Consider the following 16,398-nt stretch of genomic DNA (forward strand, 5'->3'; position numbering starts at 1 on the left):
CATATGATGGTGAAAGCTTTGTCGTTTTACTCTCTGTCCAGGCAGCCAGGTGTTATGTGGAGAGAATGATACCAGGGAGTCAGTGCCCTCGTACGGTACTGTGCCTTCGCCCCAAGTTTGCTTCCAAGTAGCCCATTGAGCTTTCACCCAATTTGATCTTGTGTCCTATTAACTTTATTTTTTTTCATTAAAAATTTTTTTGGTTGACAATCCCTTGATATTTGCGCTTTTTAATATATACACTCGAAATAGAAAATAAGATTAGAAGCAATAACTTAGTTTTTTAAAAAACAATTTTAAAAATTAAAAAAAAAAATCTACGTGTGAACAGTGCTTGTAAGTTTTCCGGATGTAGTCTTCAAAAGGTCTTATGGCATGAAAGCCCATTCTGACCTTATTTTCTATTCATAGCATGTTACCTTGCACCCAACAAACTAATAATATATATTTATATTTATATATGTAGTTATTTTCTTGAAATTTGCTGAAGACATTGGCTCCAGCACCTATAAATAAATGTGTGGTTTCTCATTTCAACTAAAAGTTAAACTAATAGATGTTTGCTTTTAGCCAGTGGATTTCTTTTTTTCAGTTTGTTTTTAAGGTTGGTTCGTTCTTCATGGGATCATTTTGACTTATCCCTTAAAGAAAAGTATATTAAAAAGAAGACTTCAAGTAGATAAAAAGTTCTAATCATATGTGCAGTTTGGTAGTATTTTATACTTGGGTTCATTCCATTCATAAAAGGAAGACAGTGCCATATTTTTTTTTTCCCAGTCCTGAGGCTTGAACTCAAGGCCTTGGGTGCTGTCCCTGAGCTTTTTGGCTCAAGGCTAGCACTCTGCCACTTGAGCCACAGTGCCACTTGCAGCTGGGCACAGGAATCTATACTCCATGCTTCCAGAGGCCTCGAGCTTCTACCAGGTGACGCTACATTGCAAACAGGACTTTGCTTTCAGACTTGGAGACTTAAGTGTTCTCATACACTAAATGTAAGCAAGAGACCCAGCTATGGAGAATTAAACCAAAAGCACAAGTCCTGAATGCATTTGAGGAATGGGCTACCCTGGGGTTTAAATCAAGTATTTCAAGGCACATGGACAAAGTTTTGCTTTGGTCAGAAAAAGGACTGAGTTGTCTGCTTTCTGGAAGTTTGCTATAAACAGAAAGTTGCTTCAGTAGAGCTTTTAACATGTTCTGTGCATATTCTACTTTCATCCCCAAGGTGCTATTTTTTTCCATAATACTACTTTAAAGAGATTGTTAAAATGGGAGAGAGGCTACGCCTCTCTTTTTCCACTACAACAGCAATGCAGTTCCCTTTTCAGTTCTTTATTATTTCAGTTTCAAAGACCAATATGAATAATTCTGATCATTTTAGTAAAACAAGGTCTTACATGGTAGCACGGCATTGTCTGTGATGAAAGCACAGAGAACATGCCACATATTAGCCGTTCTGGCTGATGTCGCTTAGAAAAACCTGGAAAGAACTTGGTGAATGTTCTTCTGGTACCATTAGGAACCAAAAGAAGAAGCACTAACTGCACAGCATCACAACAGTGTGTGTTAGAAGTAAGAATCATGCACTATTTCCCCAAGGCACACACAGTAGATACTTGAAGATATACATAGTAGATACTGAAGAAATGGTGTCTTGAAGTTGGTCATCAAGTGTCAGTGATGGAGGTCTCAGGAAGTGACTGTCGCTGGTTAGAGAGGTGAGACCACTTGCCTGGAGAGGCAGCGGCCGTGGCCCTCCGTCCCTGGCTGGCCCTATACCCGTTTACCGGAAATCGGAAGGAGATAGCTGCTTGCTCCCTGCCAGGTTGACCCTTCCTTCTGATCCATCTGCTAGTTGCTGCAGACATTTCCCATTCCCCTTACCCAACACAGCACATAGGGACCTCCTCTCTGCCCACTGGATTTGAATCTGTGGTCTAGACCGTGTTCTGAGCCTGGTTGATGTCCCCTGTGTTTCAGGCCTGGCATGGGAGGCTAGAGGAGGACTTAGAGTAGAATATCTGGCTGTCTTGGGAAGAACGTTATTCTTACAGAACGATTGCTGAGTCATTGGCTATGGATACCTTAAGTTAGAATTTAAAAGTCCAGTGACTCCTGTTTTGTTGGTCTTAGCAAAACTGCGATGATTATCCTAGTTCTTTCCTTCTTGCCCTTTTATTTGAAACTTCATGTCTGACAGGCAGAAGAGCAAATTTCTACTCAAAAGTTCATTTTAAAAAGTGGCTAACTGGCCCCCAGTTTCATTCACGTGTTGACAGTACTTGCTGCAGATTTGACCTTTGTAACCACACAGAGATGAATGTGGCCGTTTTAAAGGGACTTTGTATTCAGTCATTTAGAAGACAACATCGTAAACTCCCGCCATGTGTGTGGGAGCCTCTGTTTCACAGTAGCAGGGGGCTGCGAGGCTGACTGACACAGACCCATCCTCAAAAGACCTAGATCAGCAATGGGGCCAGCCGTGTCTCACCTAAAACCACCTGTGCTTCCTTCAGGGCTCTCTAGAGAAAGGTTTCCATACTTATTTTCTGTTTATTTGTTTTGTTGTCAGTCCTGGGGCATGGACAGGGCCTGAGCACTGTCCCTGGCTTCTTTTTGCTCAAGGCTAGCACTCTACTTCTTGAGCCACAGAGCCACTTCCGGCTTTTTTCTGTATATGTGGTGCTGAGGAATCGAACCCAGGGCTTCATGTATACGAGGCGAGCATTCTACCACTAGGCCACTGTCAGCCTGAAAACAAGATAAGAATTGGAGAATAGTCCTGTGCCTTGAGAGCCTTTGTAAAACTTTTATCACGGCTTTCATTAAAATAACAATAACATCAGACTTTGGTTTAAAATCCTAGTGGTAATTACAAATTGAATTCTTTTGTTATCACCAAGTCATTTATCATGGTAGAACCATACCAGGTTAATATTCAGACAGATCATTTTCTTCCCTTTCCTGCCCCTCTCCTCCTTGACCAATTTGGAAATCCTACTGCCTCCCCCCACCAGAGCCCCAAAGTCTTTTTTAAATTATGTAGTTAATAGACTCCAGGTGTCTGGGGCGGCTGTCACATTGACACTGGACAGGCAATGACGTAGGTGACATTGAACTATTTTTTCCACGTTTGACTCTTAGAAGAAAGAAAACCATTGCTGCCAGAGTGCCCAAAAAGAAAAGAAGACTTTCCTCCAAAATTACCCAGGGCTGGGTCTGATATGCCTTTTATTCTTTCTTTTTTTTTAAAAGCATTGTAGCTACTTCGAGTTGTGTGTGTGTGCTTGTGGCACATGTGAGCAATTCATCATTCAATCCCATGGAGGATTCCCAATTGAAAGCCTTTTTTTTTTTTTAACACAATCAGCAAATGGAGGAAAAAAAGTATTTGAAATGAGAAAGAAATCATGTGTGTGTTGGTTAACTTCCTGAGAAACTAAAACTTTTTGTGCCCTTTATATATTAGATTAAAACTCAAGATCAACTTATAAATCCTTGGAAAGACAGGGATTTATAATTGAAATTTCAGGAGATTGCTTGCCAAAAAAATAGCGCAAGATGATTTTACTTCCGTCACGCATATTGGATTGATTATTTTTAACCAAACAGTATGAGAGGGGATTGTCATGCAGAGTGTCACTACCTTCTAATATAAAATACTAAGCTGTGGTTTGGGGGGAGAAGGAGAAGAAAAGAATAGAGAACTTTAGAGAAGCCAGAAATAGCTCTCTCTAAATACATAGTATACACTGGAATATGCTGATTGTCTTTCTCTCTCTCTCTCTCTCTCTCTCTCTCCTTCTTTCTCTTGCTCTCGCTCTTGCTCTTCCCTTTTGTTTTTTACATTTCAGATAGCAAAATTACTCAATGGGAAGATCCAAGACTGCAGAATCCAGCCATCACTGGCCCGGTCAGTATTCTCAAGTTCTCACTTGTCCCTGTAAGCCTGTGGGTGCAAGGAAACATTAGTTTCTTCTCTATTGAGGAGTTCCCTGGTGAGGCTGAGAGTTTGAGACTCTTCCTCTTCCTGTCTCGTTGCTGACTTCTGTATGGGATACAGTTGCACATGACCTCTCCTGGGGCAAGATTATAAAGGAAAAGGAAATGGTTTGATAAAATGAAACATTTCTTGGTAAAAGGATTGATGAGCGAATACAATCAGGAGCTGGCTTATGCCTGTAACTCTACTCAGGAAGCTCAGGCCAGGAATATGATGGCTCAAGGCAAACTCAGGCCAGAAAGCTCCCAAGACTCCTTCTCATCCAATAGTTAGGCATGGTAGAATGTTTGGGTATTTTTGTTTGGTTGGTTTTTGCCAGTACTGGGGCTTGAACTCTGGGCCTAGGCACTGCCCCTGAGCTCTTTTGCTCCAGGCTATCATTCTACCCATTGAGCCACTTAAGCTCCACTTCCAGCTTTTTGTTGTTGTTTTGGTTTTCTGTTGTTTTGCTTTGTTCTTTGCCAGTCCTGGGCCTTGAACTCAGGGCCTGAGCACTGTCCCTGCTCCTTTTTGCTCAAGGCTAGCACTCTGCCACTTGAGCCACAGCACCACTTCTGGCCGTTTTCTATATATGTGGTGCTGAGGAATCGAACCCAGGGCTTCATGTATATGAGGCAAGCATTCTTGCCACTAGGTCATATTCCCAGCCCCTTACTTCCAGCTTTTTGATTGTTAATTGGAGATAAGAATTTCATTGACTCTTCCTGCCCAGCTGGTGTCATTCACACTGTGATCCTCAGATCTCAGCCTCCTGAGTAACTAGGATTACTGGCTCCTCCATCCCTCTTTATAGGAAGCAAAACCAAGCCCCATGTTTGTAGAACGTGGCTTTTTGTCTAGGCTAGGGCTAGTAAATGCATGCTGATAAATTGAAATCTCTACCAGGTTTAAGAGACTCTGGGGGTGTTTCGATGAGGTTGTTGCTATGTTGTGGCGCTGGTAGAGTTAAGAATCTTTAACTCTGCTGACTTTCTTAGAGAGCCCCTCACCCACTGGGGGGAAGCAGAGCCTGTTCTGACTTAGGCGTGTGCGTTCTGCAGCAGTGCAAGGCACAAACATAGCAGCTACAGCTGCAAGATGTATGTCGGCTCCGCGGGGAGGGCACTGCCTGCAGCCTTAGCCCCTGATTGCCAGAGGACAGCCGAGCGATCCTTCGAAATTGCTGGAAATCCACAGACAGCAGCAGAAGTTTGCAAAGGAATTCTGTAAAAGAATTCAGGAGGAAACCAAACTCAAGTTTTTAATTAAATCAAGTGCTGATTTAAGAAGCTAGTGGGTGGGGCTGGGGATATGGTCTAGTGGCAAGAGTGCTCGCCTTGTATACATGAGGCCCTGGGTTCGATTCCCCAGCACCACATATACAGAAAATGGCCAGAAGTGGCACTGTGGCTCAAGTGGCAGAGTGCTAGCCTTGAGCAAGAAGAAGCCAGGGACAGTGCTCAGGCCCTGAGTCCAAGCTCCAGGACTGGCCCAAAAAAAAAATAAAGAAGCTAGTGGGTCTACCAATCCTAGCTACACAAGAGGCTGAGATGGAGGATTTTGACCGAAACCAGGGTAAACAGGAAAGTCCATGAGGCTATTATCTCCAATTAACCACTAAAAAAAAAAATGGAAGTGGAACTGTGGTCCAAGTGGTAGAGTGCTAGCCTCAAGCAAAAAAAAAAAAAAAAAAAAAAAAAAAAAGCCAGGGGATAATACCCAGGCCCCTGAATTCAAGCCCCAAAACTAGCACCAAAAAGAAAAAAAAAAAACTGATTCAGATTCTGTTTTAAATATATCCATTTGAAAACTTAAAAAGATGCCACATAATGGCCATGAAGAGCTCAGGTCCTAGATGCTTAGGAAGCTGAGATCTGAGGGTCGCCGCTCAAAGCCAACACAGGCAGGCAGAAAAGTCCTGGAGACTCTATCACCAGTTAATCCCCAAGCATGTTGAAGTGAAGCTGAGACACCAGGGGTAAAGAATAAGCCTTGGGCAAAAAAGCCAAGCAAGAATACAAGACCCTGAGCTCAAGCCCCCCAGTACTAGCAACCACCCCCACAAAAAAAGATAATACATTGCAAATGTGTGTTAACTGACATCCCATTAGCCTCTTGTTGGATTTGTAGGTTGAATTTGCTCAGCCCCTTTGGTATTGTTTTCTGTGCGAAATGCCTTAAAGAAAGTCAACTGCTTAGAAAACACTACTTTACTACAATGGCTTCTCTTTGATACTGCCAAATAGGTTGTTAGAATATTTTCCCTTGCTTCAAGAGAAACAAAGTAAATCACAATAAACCATGCTGTTCTCCAGGAGCCAGAAGACTATTGATGAAACAATTAAGAGCTTTGTCCTTTCCTTACTACAAATGATGCTGTACGTGTGTTTGGGCAATTATCAACTTACTATAGACATTTGACTTGTCATTTCACTCTCAATATTTGGCAGTTTCCATATTTTTTTTTCTTGACTTACACATTCCTTAGTATCTGCTTTTTAGTATCTAAGTCTATAAGAAGGGATTTTTTTTTTGTATTTTGTTGTTCTTGTTGTTGTTAATTTCTCTTACAGTACTGAGGCTTGAACTCAGGACCTCGTGCTCTTATTCAGTTTTTCTGCTTAAGGCTAATGCTATGCCTTTTGAACCATACCTCCACTGCTAGCTTTTTGCTGGTTAGTTGAAGATAAGAAGCCCTCAGATTTGCTGAGGCTGACTTCAAACCTCTATCTTCAGATCTTAGCCTCCTGAGTAGCTAGAATTATAGATGTGAGCTACTGGTGCCCAGCTGATTATCTAATTTTGTAACTCCACTGGGCGTTTGATTCATACAGACTTTCTCTCTTTCATTCTCTTCTTCCCTCCCTTCTCTCCTTTTTTTCCTCAACTGCATTGTGAGTTAATACGCAGTTCTCCTAGTTAATTTTTTTTTTCTTTCAGTCCTGGGGCTTGAACTCTGGACCTAAGCGCTATCCCTGACCTTCCTTTGCACAAGACTATAGCACCCTACCATTTGAGCCACAGCTCTACTTCTGGCTTTTTTGAGTAGTTTATTGGAGATAAGAGTCTCATGGAATTTCCTGCCTGAGCTGGCTTGGAACCACAACCTTCAGATCTCAGCCTCCTGAGTAGCTAGAATTACAGGCGTGTACCACTGCTGCCCAGCAATTATTTCTTAAGATGTTTATAATCTACTCATCTCTTCTGCTTCATAAGAGAATTGAAAGCCTTTGCACTCACCGAAAGCTGAAGGTCCGACTCTAAGCTACTTTAACATGTACTACATAAAGGTTCCTAAGTGGCTATGAAATAATGTTTTTACCAGAAGATTTATCAGAATGCTTTTGGTGTTGAGAGACGTGCTAGACATCCGAGGCTGGCCTCATATGTACTTTTCTCCTTCCTGCCTCAGTGCTGGGACTACAGACATGCACCATCATCTTCAGCTTTCCTCAGATATTTCAAAAACATGATTAGCCTTTTCAAAATGACAAGTATAGGTCATTTGGGTTGTGTGCTAAAGTATTATAGCCATTGTGTCAACTACATAAATACATGTAATTTATAATTAATGTAAATATATATTATGTGCAGAAAATACGTAGCCAGGCACCATTGGCTCACACCTGTAACCATAGCTACTCAGGAGGCTGAGATCTAAGGATTGAGGTCCAAAGCCAGCCAGGCAAGAAAGTCTGGTGAGACGCATCTCCAATTATCTACCAAAAAGAAGAAGGAGGAGGAGGAGGAACAGCAAGACCCTACCTCTAAATAACCAGTGGAAAAAGTAGCTGGGGGGAGCATGATTTAGGTGGCAGAGCAGATGCCAGCACGTGTGAGGACCCAAGTTTGGTCCCCAAGCCCTCCCCCCCCCCCAAAAAAAAAGCCAGAGTTTTTTTGTTTTTACTATGAGTATAGTTCTTTTCAAGATTAAATCCTTACCACATTCAGGACTCATTAAAGAAACCTCGTCAGTCCTAGGGCTTCTTTTTGTCCTAATGTAGATATAATGTAAATTTTCTGTGAAAGATACAAAAAAAAGTTCAAGTTTATGATTCATGAAGTGCTCTGAATATTGGCTTAGTATGTCTAAAATTTCAAGAATATTGTTTGCATTATCTTTGTTTATACATTTATCTTCCAGGCTGTTCCTTATTCCAGAGAATTTAAGCAGAAATATGACTACTTTAGGAAGAAATTAAAGAAACCCGTAAGTAATCATCTCTTCCCAGAATGCTGGCTGTCAGTTGTTTGTAAGTCACCAAAGTTACAGTGAAAACAACTTGTTACTTGTGAATGTACATGAAAAAGTGTCTGGGTGTTTAAATTTTCATCTTAACAGGAATGATAGCTGAAGATTAACTCACCATTACACATCAGACCACCCAAAAAGATAATTGCTTATGAAATAATGCATGAAAACATAGGAACAATTTTTGTGGACTATAACATATTTCAGAATCTGAGACAAACCATCTCGGAAAGTCCATATAATTGTATATGGTTTTCATATTTTAGTAAATCCTAGTTACAAAAATGTTCATGCCCCTCTCTTTGAGTTATCTTAACTAGTTATCTTCACTATAACTTTTATATTTCAGCATAAATGAAATATCAGTATATATTCTAATACTGGGAGATAGTAGGTCCAGGTGTGGTGTTTTTCAAGGACTGTTCTCCCTGGCAGCTAACCACCAAGAGATATAGGGTATCCATAGACAGTAATATGGATTATGGGACTGGGGTTTTTTTTTCTTTCCCTAGCATACCACCTCCAAGTTCATCTACATTGTTTTGTCTTCCTCCTTGTCTCCCCTTTCTGATATCAGCCACCCCTGGCTTACCTGGGTGTGTTATCCTCTCCCTGCTCCAGCCTCCCACTGCTGGTCCTACTGGGAGCCCTTGCTATGGAGGAAGCTCTGCTGTCATCCAGAGGTTCCATCCTCTGTCCCAGAGTCCCAGTTCAAATACCCCATCCATAACACTTTTGACATGACTCTGCCCTTCCGTCTCACACAGGAACACGTAAGATCCTGCAGTGTTTCTTTGTGAGCCATCTGCAGGTCCCCACTAGTAGGCAGTGACTTTAGTGACTGTCATTCAGCACTGGCCCTCATCCTCCCAGGAGGCCGTTCTCACAGCCTTAGTTGAGCGCCATGTAACTTTCGTATCAGTGAACCAATGGACTTTCGGGGTACTGTCGCCAAACTTGATAGAATCAGGATCCCACTCGCCATGACAGCAAAAATGGACTTGCAGATTATCATGGGTCCCATGTACCACCTGAAGTCCATAACAGAGATGAGAATGGTCTCAACCTTGGGGCAGTGGGAGTGGGAAGGGGGTGGGGGTGCTCATAGCTGTTGCTTAACAGGGCTGAATGAAGTCTTTTTCCTTGACTCAAACAACACATGGAGTTTACTCTTTGACTTGCAGGGGCAGGTAGTAGAGAAATAACCCCAGTGCTTTCCTCTCCTCCTCAGTTTCCTTCTGTGGCATATGTTGCTGGCTCTCTGAGCAGCTCTGAGTCTGTGGTCTATATCCTGTGACAACCCAGGGAGGCTTTCTGTCTGTGCAAGGACAAATGTATAAAGGAAAGGAGCTCAGTGAGACCACTTGACACTGCTCTTTCATTTGAAGCCTGACCTCATTTCTGTCCTTCCTTTGTTGTTTTTCTTGGGGGTAGGAGGGGGTGGAAAGAGGCGTATATTTGCTGTATGACCAATAGGGTATTTTCTTCTTAATGTAGGCGGATATTCCAAATAGATTTGAAATGAAACTTCACCGAAATAACATATTCGAAGAGTCTTATCGGAGAATCATGTCTGTGAAAAGACCAGATGTCCTAAAAGCTAGACTGTGGATTGAATTTGAGTCGGAGAAAGGTCTGGACTATGGGGGCGTGGCCAGAGAATGGTTTTTCTTATTGTCCAAAGAGATGTTCAACCCCTACTATGGTCTCTTCGAGTATTCTGCAACGTAAGTAATATAAAGTACATTCAGAGCACGTCTCCCACACAAATCATTTTATTCTTCATGAATTTAAGCCTGATCAGAGGATGGATATATGCCTCATCCATTTGAGAGGAATCAACACTGCTGATTTTGGTTCCTTTCCACCCCATCACCTCTTAGACAGCTAGACCAGGTTCTGACCCTACATGGTACAGTAATGAATTCTGCAGATGTCTAAAAGTGATCTTGCTCATGTCTGTTGGGTCCCCAGAATTGAGATGGAAAATGTATTTGGTAATTCTATTAAGGAACGGGAGCAATTTTCATTTGCAAAGTTACATTAATTCAAGAGGGAAATGTGTCATTATCAATGCAAAAAGAGTCATATGAACAAGGATAGTCTAGGACCCAAAGGCCCAGGCTTATTCCTATAAGGGAAAAACCAGGCTGCACCTTACACCATCGGGATATCACCATTGCCAGGCATGGAGACTGAGGCAGGTTGAATTGCTTTCTTACCAGACAAATATTGGCTGCTTTCAAGACAATTCAGTTCTCTGGAGGCTGTGAGGATATTAATAGGCTTGAGGTAGCCACATCCCCATGGTTCACACCTATAGTCCTTGTTACTCATCAGGCTAGAAAGCCTGTGAGACTTATCCCCAGTTAAGGCAGGTTAGAGAGATAGGGTCCTCACCTCTCACCCACATTCCCAAGCATTACTCCCTGGAAGGAAAATACCTGCAAGGATCTTCCGTGGAACCCAGTTCGAAGGACAGCCATCCTCCTGATTGTGAGGCCAAAGAACAGTACAGAGCATATCTGGCACCCGGAGCTTTGCCTTTTTAATGGCGGACTCTGCTCTGGGTGCTCCTGAGGGCTTTCCAGGGTAAAGTAGTCATCAGATATACCAAGAGTAGGGCCTGTATCCCCCAAATGTCTCAGGAGTTCACTGCTTTTATAAGAGAGACAATAGACAATCTGAAGAATTCATCTCTGTCAGATGCACAGTACCCTTATTGTGTGAGCTCTATCAAAGTCTTCTCAATTTTCTACCTGAATCATGTGAAAAATGACATTTTTATAGATCACAGACAGGCATCCAACTGTAAAATTGAGTATTAGGTGGCAAAGTAAAATTCAGATTCTTGGATTTCTTTTCCAAAAAAAAACGAAACAAAAAACAATGATTGGCCTTTTCTTCTTTCTTATCCTTCGCCTTAAAAGGGACAACTATACACTTCAGATCAATCCCAATTCAGGCCTCTGTAATGAAGATCATTTGTCCTATTTCACTTTTATTGGAAGAGTTGCGGGTCTGGCGGTATTTCATGGGAAACTCTTAGATGGTAAGTTCAAAAAAAATTCTTGCAATAATTTTAAAAATGGGATGGTGTCATTCATGATTCTATATTGAACATCACCTCTTTCACATCATAGATTGTAAAAGCTCCATGGGTTCTCTTTAGTACAGAGAGAGAGAGAGAGAGAGAGAGAGAGAGAGAGAGAGAGAGAGAGAGAGTGTATGTGTTCATTTCTGGGAATAGAACCCAGGGAGAGCACATTCTAGTCAAGCTCCACACCACTGAGTTACAGCCTAGCCCTCAAATTATTTTTGCATTTTACTCATGGTGGTCTTTTTCTGGTATCCACTTGGGCACTGGAGATATAGTGTGTGTACACTTTGTCTACATTCTAAATGCAAAGCGTAGAATGTACATGTGTGTGTGTGTGTTTCAGAGCAATTTTCCTTTAGATTTGGTGACAGATGGAAAAGCTAATTGAAAAGTTAATTAAAATAATTTAATCTCATCACGATCCAGCCATTGTTCCATTCAGCCCCAAATTATTTTCTAATGTGAAAATACCAAATAATTTCAAAGCAATGTTATAACTCAGCTAAGACCTTAACCCTACAGTGCCAGCGAGAATAGATGACACAAAATAACTTCATTCTTATTTAGAACATATACATAGCAAACAAGTTTCAAGGCTCGAAGAGTTACAAATAAGACCCCCTCTCTGATGTATTAAGCCAAGCTGTTGTACAGATTTGTTACGGACTGGGGTGTTTCACAAATCATGTCCATAAGAGAGCACTAAGAAATAAATCATCATTGAGAAAAAAAATCCAAAGGTTTTTTTTTTTTTTTAAGAACTTGAGTTTAGAATAGTTAAGGATGAAAGATGGTAAAATTAGAGTCTGACATTTCAGTAACTGGAGAGAGCTGTTTCCATGGCAATTATGTTTAATTGCATTTATAGATCCTGAGCTATTCCAATAAATAATTGATATACCCTCCATACGTTTGCCTTTAGCATATTTTTATTCTTAATTGGTGATTCTGGTGCCCTGATCAGTATTTCATTTTGCAGAGCAGGGCAGTAGATACTTCTCTCTGATTCTCTGCCCCTGAGTGGATATTCTAGGCACTTGGCTTCTCTTTGTGTACATAGTCACTGCCTCTTTCTGGCCCTGTGTGTATATCGTGGGCACTTTTCTCTAACACTCTGTCCTGTGGGTATACAGTTGGCACTCCTTTGACATCTCACTGTTTGTATATAGAATTGATACTTTTTTCCTTTTCCTTATTTTCCTTTTTATTATCTCCAAGTAGTTATTCAAAGGGGTTTCTGTTCAGCTTCTTTCTAACTCTGGCCATGTACACACTAACTAGACATGTCTCTGACCTCTCACTGTTCGTGTCTGTGTGTGGTCGGTGCTTCTTTCTGGCTGTGTGTATCCAGTCCGTCCTTCTGTCTGCCCCTCTGGCTCGGATGTGTTCTGACTTGCTCTGCCCGCGTCCACCCAGCGTATCGGCAGCCTCAGGGTCGCTCCTGGGATAATGTCTGCCTGTTCAGGTCACCTCTGCCTTGTTAGAGGGTCCGTGTGTTCACATCGGCTGAGCGAGGAGACACTGTTGGCTGCCGCGAGAGGGTACAGAGAAGTGTGATCCTGACGTCAGGCACCTCCTTTTTTAGTGAAAACAAGAGGAGCAATGGCATCCCCATGGCGGGGAGCCCATGGAGTCAGTGTGACTCCCAGGCTTCACTGTGAGGGCGGGGCGGGCTGTGGCTGTCAGTCAAGGAAGGCTGTGAAGAGAGAAATGAAGGGAGAGAGACCTGTGGTCCTCACCAAGGTGGGGGTCGTGGTGCATGTCAGGAATTGCCAGGTTCAGAGCCATTGTGCCCCCAGATGGGTCATCAGCTGGTCTGTTCCCTGAAAACACGAATGCCGTGGGGGAGAGGGGCAGGGTACGGGGGGGCAGAGAGTGATCGGGGTACAGTGCAAATATGTGGAGATGGAACAATGACTTCCCCCTCCCTCTCTCTAACATAAGCTAAGTTTTTTTTAATGCAAATGCCTCACTGACAGTGCCTACGTTGCTCTACCCTGTAGCCCCTCCTTCCTCCTTTCACCTGGACGTCTGTCCATCTGAGCTCTGGAGGCGGGTATGCCCCCTTCCTTTGGAGGAGGTGAAGTGGAGGTCGGTGCAGTGGGGCATCTAGGGAAAGATGTGGGGGAAGATTCCTCACTGCCGTTGCCTCCCTGAGACCTAGGCCCCGACCTGGGAGGCTGCGCAGGCCTGAGCAGAGGCCTCCCTCGTTTGCCCGTCGCTGACAGGGCAGTGGTGCGTGTTGAGCCCCGGCCCCCCTTTCTTTCCGGCCTCCACGCGCTGCTCAGCCTTTCCCTATCCTGACCTCCCTCCATCATCCTGCGTTTCCATGGTGAACAAGCACTGCTGTGTTCCCGGGGCCGTTCCCCTGACTCCTGCTTGCCCCGGGGCTCATGTGGCACCCCCAAGAAGTCATTCTTGGCCCTCTCTGCTGACACATCTGTTGCTGTAGCCACCCTCCCTCCTGCTCTGCCCTTCTCGGGTGCTCCTCTAACTCATCAGTGAAGTATTCCAGAAAGGCCCGATTACTGTGTCCTAGTCTCTTGTGCTTGAAAGGAGGGTGATCTTTTACTTCATGCTCTGATGCACCGCAGTGTCAAAGACTTGAAACATAACCCCCCTGTCTGCCATATTTTAGGTTTCTTCATTCGACCGTTTTACAAGATGATGCTGGGAAAGCAGATAACTCTGAATGACATGGAGTCTGTGGTGAGTAGACTCAGCGCTCCACCATGCCTCATTTGCAAACCCAGCTCTTGTCGGTGTTGTGTGTTGTCATGCAGCGTGAACAGGCAGGATTTAAAGATTTGCGGAAGTGCTTGATCTTTTTAATTTCGCTAATAAATGGTTGCTCATTCCCTAGCATTATTAGAGTAGACTCGAATCTATTACCTCTGTTGACTTGAACAAATGAAATCCAGCAGGCCTCTGGAAACCTCACCATACACTGGACATTCCAACCCAAACTGCTATGGCTGAACATTAAGAGAATTACCCACTCTCCCGGTTTCTCATAAAAATGGCAGAGGCAAGGTGAAAAGACAAGGAGGAATGTCAATCAGTCATGCAAGATGTGCGGGAGTAATGACTACTTCAGAAGGAGAGCCAGAGGGAATGTTAAGAGCCCCTCAAACAGCAATGCTGGATTTTCCTATTACCTGCTGTCAGTATTTTACCTGGACTGACCGATTGTAGTATAGAAAGGATTTCTTCTTGGGTTCAGCTATGGGGCTTGAACTCAGGACCCTGGATGCTGTCCCTATGCTCTTTTGCTCAAGGCACAGCTCTACTTCCTAGAAAGGATTTGCTACACAAACAGAACTTGGCCTTCCTTCCACAAGATACTTGCGCTTCTGGTTTTTTAATGTACCTGTACCCCACCGTCGTTCCCCCGGGTATGTGGGTGTTGCCTTGTGTGCCCACATGCCCACAGGGCCATAAGAAGCATCCTTGTCCACCTGGGCAAGTTGTAACTCTGCTTCAAGTTCTGCCACTAGAGTGCTGGGTACCTCTTGGCCTAGCTGGCATGTGGACTGCATCATGAATGTCCAGGTGTATGAGCCAGTTCTCATCACTGCCCAGCATTGGCCCAGTGCTTCTGCTCATCATGATAGGAAAGGAAAGATGGCCAGCAGTGCTCTTAGATACCATTCTGTGGGCAAACCTGGTGACTGACCCCAGCCTTGATGCCAGCCTCATTTTCCGGTTTTCCTCATAATCCATGCGTTTGTTGCTGTGTTTGTAGGAAAGCAAGGAGGATAGAAGTCACTCTTTGTTGTGTTTTCTTGAGTCTGAGTTTTGCTTTGTATCCCAAATTGGCCTTAAACTTGCAACCTTACCGTCTCAGCCTCCTGAGCACTAGCATTACAGGTGTATATCACTACATGCAGCTCTAGAAATTTCTCTTAAGGTCTAATTTTTTTTTTTCCTTTTTTGTGCTGCTCCTAGGACTTGTGAAAGTCAGGGCCTGGGCACTACCCTTGAGCTTCTTTTGCTCAATGCTAAGTAGCACTTTACCACTCGAGCTACAGCTCCACTTCCAGGTTTTTGGTAGTTAATTGGAGATAAAGTCTCATAGACTTTCCCGCCAAGGTTATCTTTGAATTATGATTATCAGCTCTCAGACTCCTGAACTGCTAGAATATCAGGCACGAACCACTGGCACCCAGCTTTTTAAATGCTAATTTTCTGTATATGTGGTGCTGAGGAATCAAACTCAAAACTTCATGCATGCCAGGCAAGTACTCTACCACTAAGCCACAGTCCCAGCCCCTTAAAGGCTAATTTTATACCAACTATTGATAGTATTTAATACAACATGCATGTTATTTTTTTTTTTTACCCTTTCTAGAGTCTCTCATGTTCCCAGTAGCAGAGACTCTGGGTCTGAGCAAAGAGTTGCTTGCTGATAGCCTCATGTCTCCTTCCCTGAATTCTGGAACTGAAACAGTGTCTTAATTGTTTAAGTTAACAGGTGAAGAACAATGAGAGTACAGGAAACTTAAAGCCGCCCGTGTGTGGCTTAAACGCCCTCTGTCCATCCCATTTTCCTGTGTGTTCTCAGTCTTCCTTGGTGGAAAGTCTGCTGGTCAGTGTGTATTAAATTCTATAGACTGGACAGTCTGCCACCTCTGACCACCCTGCACATTAGGGGTCCTCCACTACACTCCATAAACCAGGAGACCCCCACAAATCCTGTCACTTCCTAGGAGGGATGAGGGCGTTTGGAATAGAGCAGCCGCCATCATGAGTTACGTAATTCTTGAGCGTCCTGTATGAAATTCCGTTAGAAGGACTCCACTATTTAAAGAATCGAACAAGTTTGCCTTTGGAATAAATGCCTAATGTTGCTTTCTGTGTCATTCCCGTAGGACAGTGAATACTACAACTCTTTGAAGTGGATCTTAGAAAACGATCCTACTGAACTTGACCTCATGTTCTGCATAGATGAAGAGAACTTCGGGCAGGTACGTGCAGCCAGCCCTGGCGTTGTGACTTTCACAGCGCCTTTTCTCTCCCGAAGACTGCAGTACAGCTATGCTGGACAATTAGAAACAGCTGTGG

The 16,398-nt window shown here is 43.3% G+C and overlaps 1 protein-coding gene across 6 annotated transcripts in view; it reads left to right on the plus strand.

The window, feature by feature from the left end:
* Window positions 1-16,398, plus strand: part of Nedd4l (NEDD4 like E3 ubiquitin protein ligase) — a 283,441-nt gene that overhangs the window by 249,759 nt on the left and 17,284 nt on the right. For all 6 annotated transcript variants that reach the window (XM_048363771.1, XM_048363772.1, XM_048363774.1 and 3 more), the window contains 6 exons: window positions 3,855-3,913; window positions 8,127-8,192; window positions 9,732-9,961; window positions 11,165-11,286; window positions 13,973-14,043; window positions 16,206-16,301. In XM_048363771.1, the coding sequence (XP_048219728.1) occupies window positions 3,855-3,913; window positions 8,127-8,192; window positions 9,732-9,961; window positions 11,165-11,286; window positions 13,973-14,043; window positions 16,206-16,301 (644 nt within the window). The remainder of the gene's footprint in view (window positions 1-3,854; window positions 3,914-8,126; window positions 8,193-9,731; window positions 9,962-11,164; window positions 11,287-13,972; window positions 14,044-16,205; window positions 16,302-16,398) is intronic.

The sequence above is a fragment of the Perognathus longimembris genome, chromosome 15 (genome assembly GCF_023159225.1).
Source record: "Perognathus longimembris pacificus isolate PPM17 chromosome 15, ASM2315922v1, whole genome shotgun sequence".
NCBI lineage: Eukaryota > Metazoa > Chordata > Mammalia > Rodentia > Heteromyidae > Perognathus > Perognathus longimembris.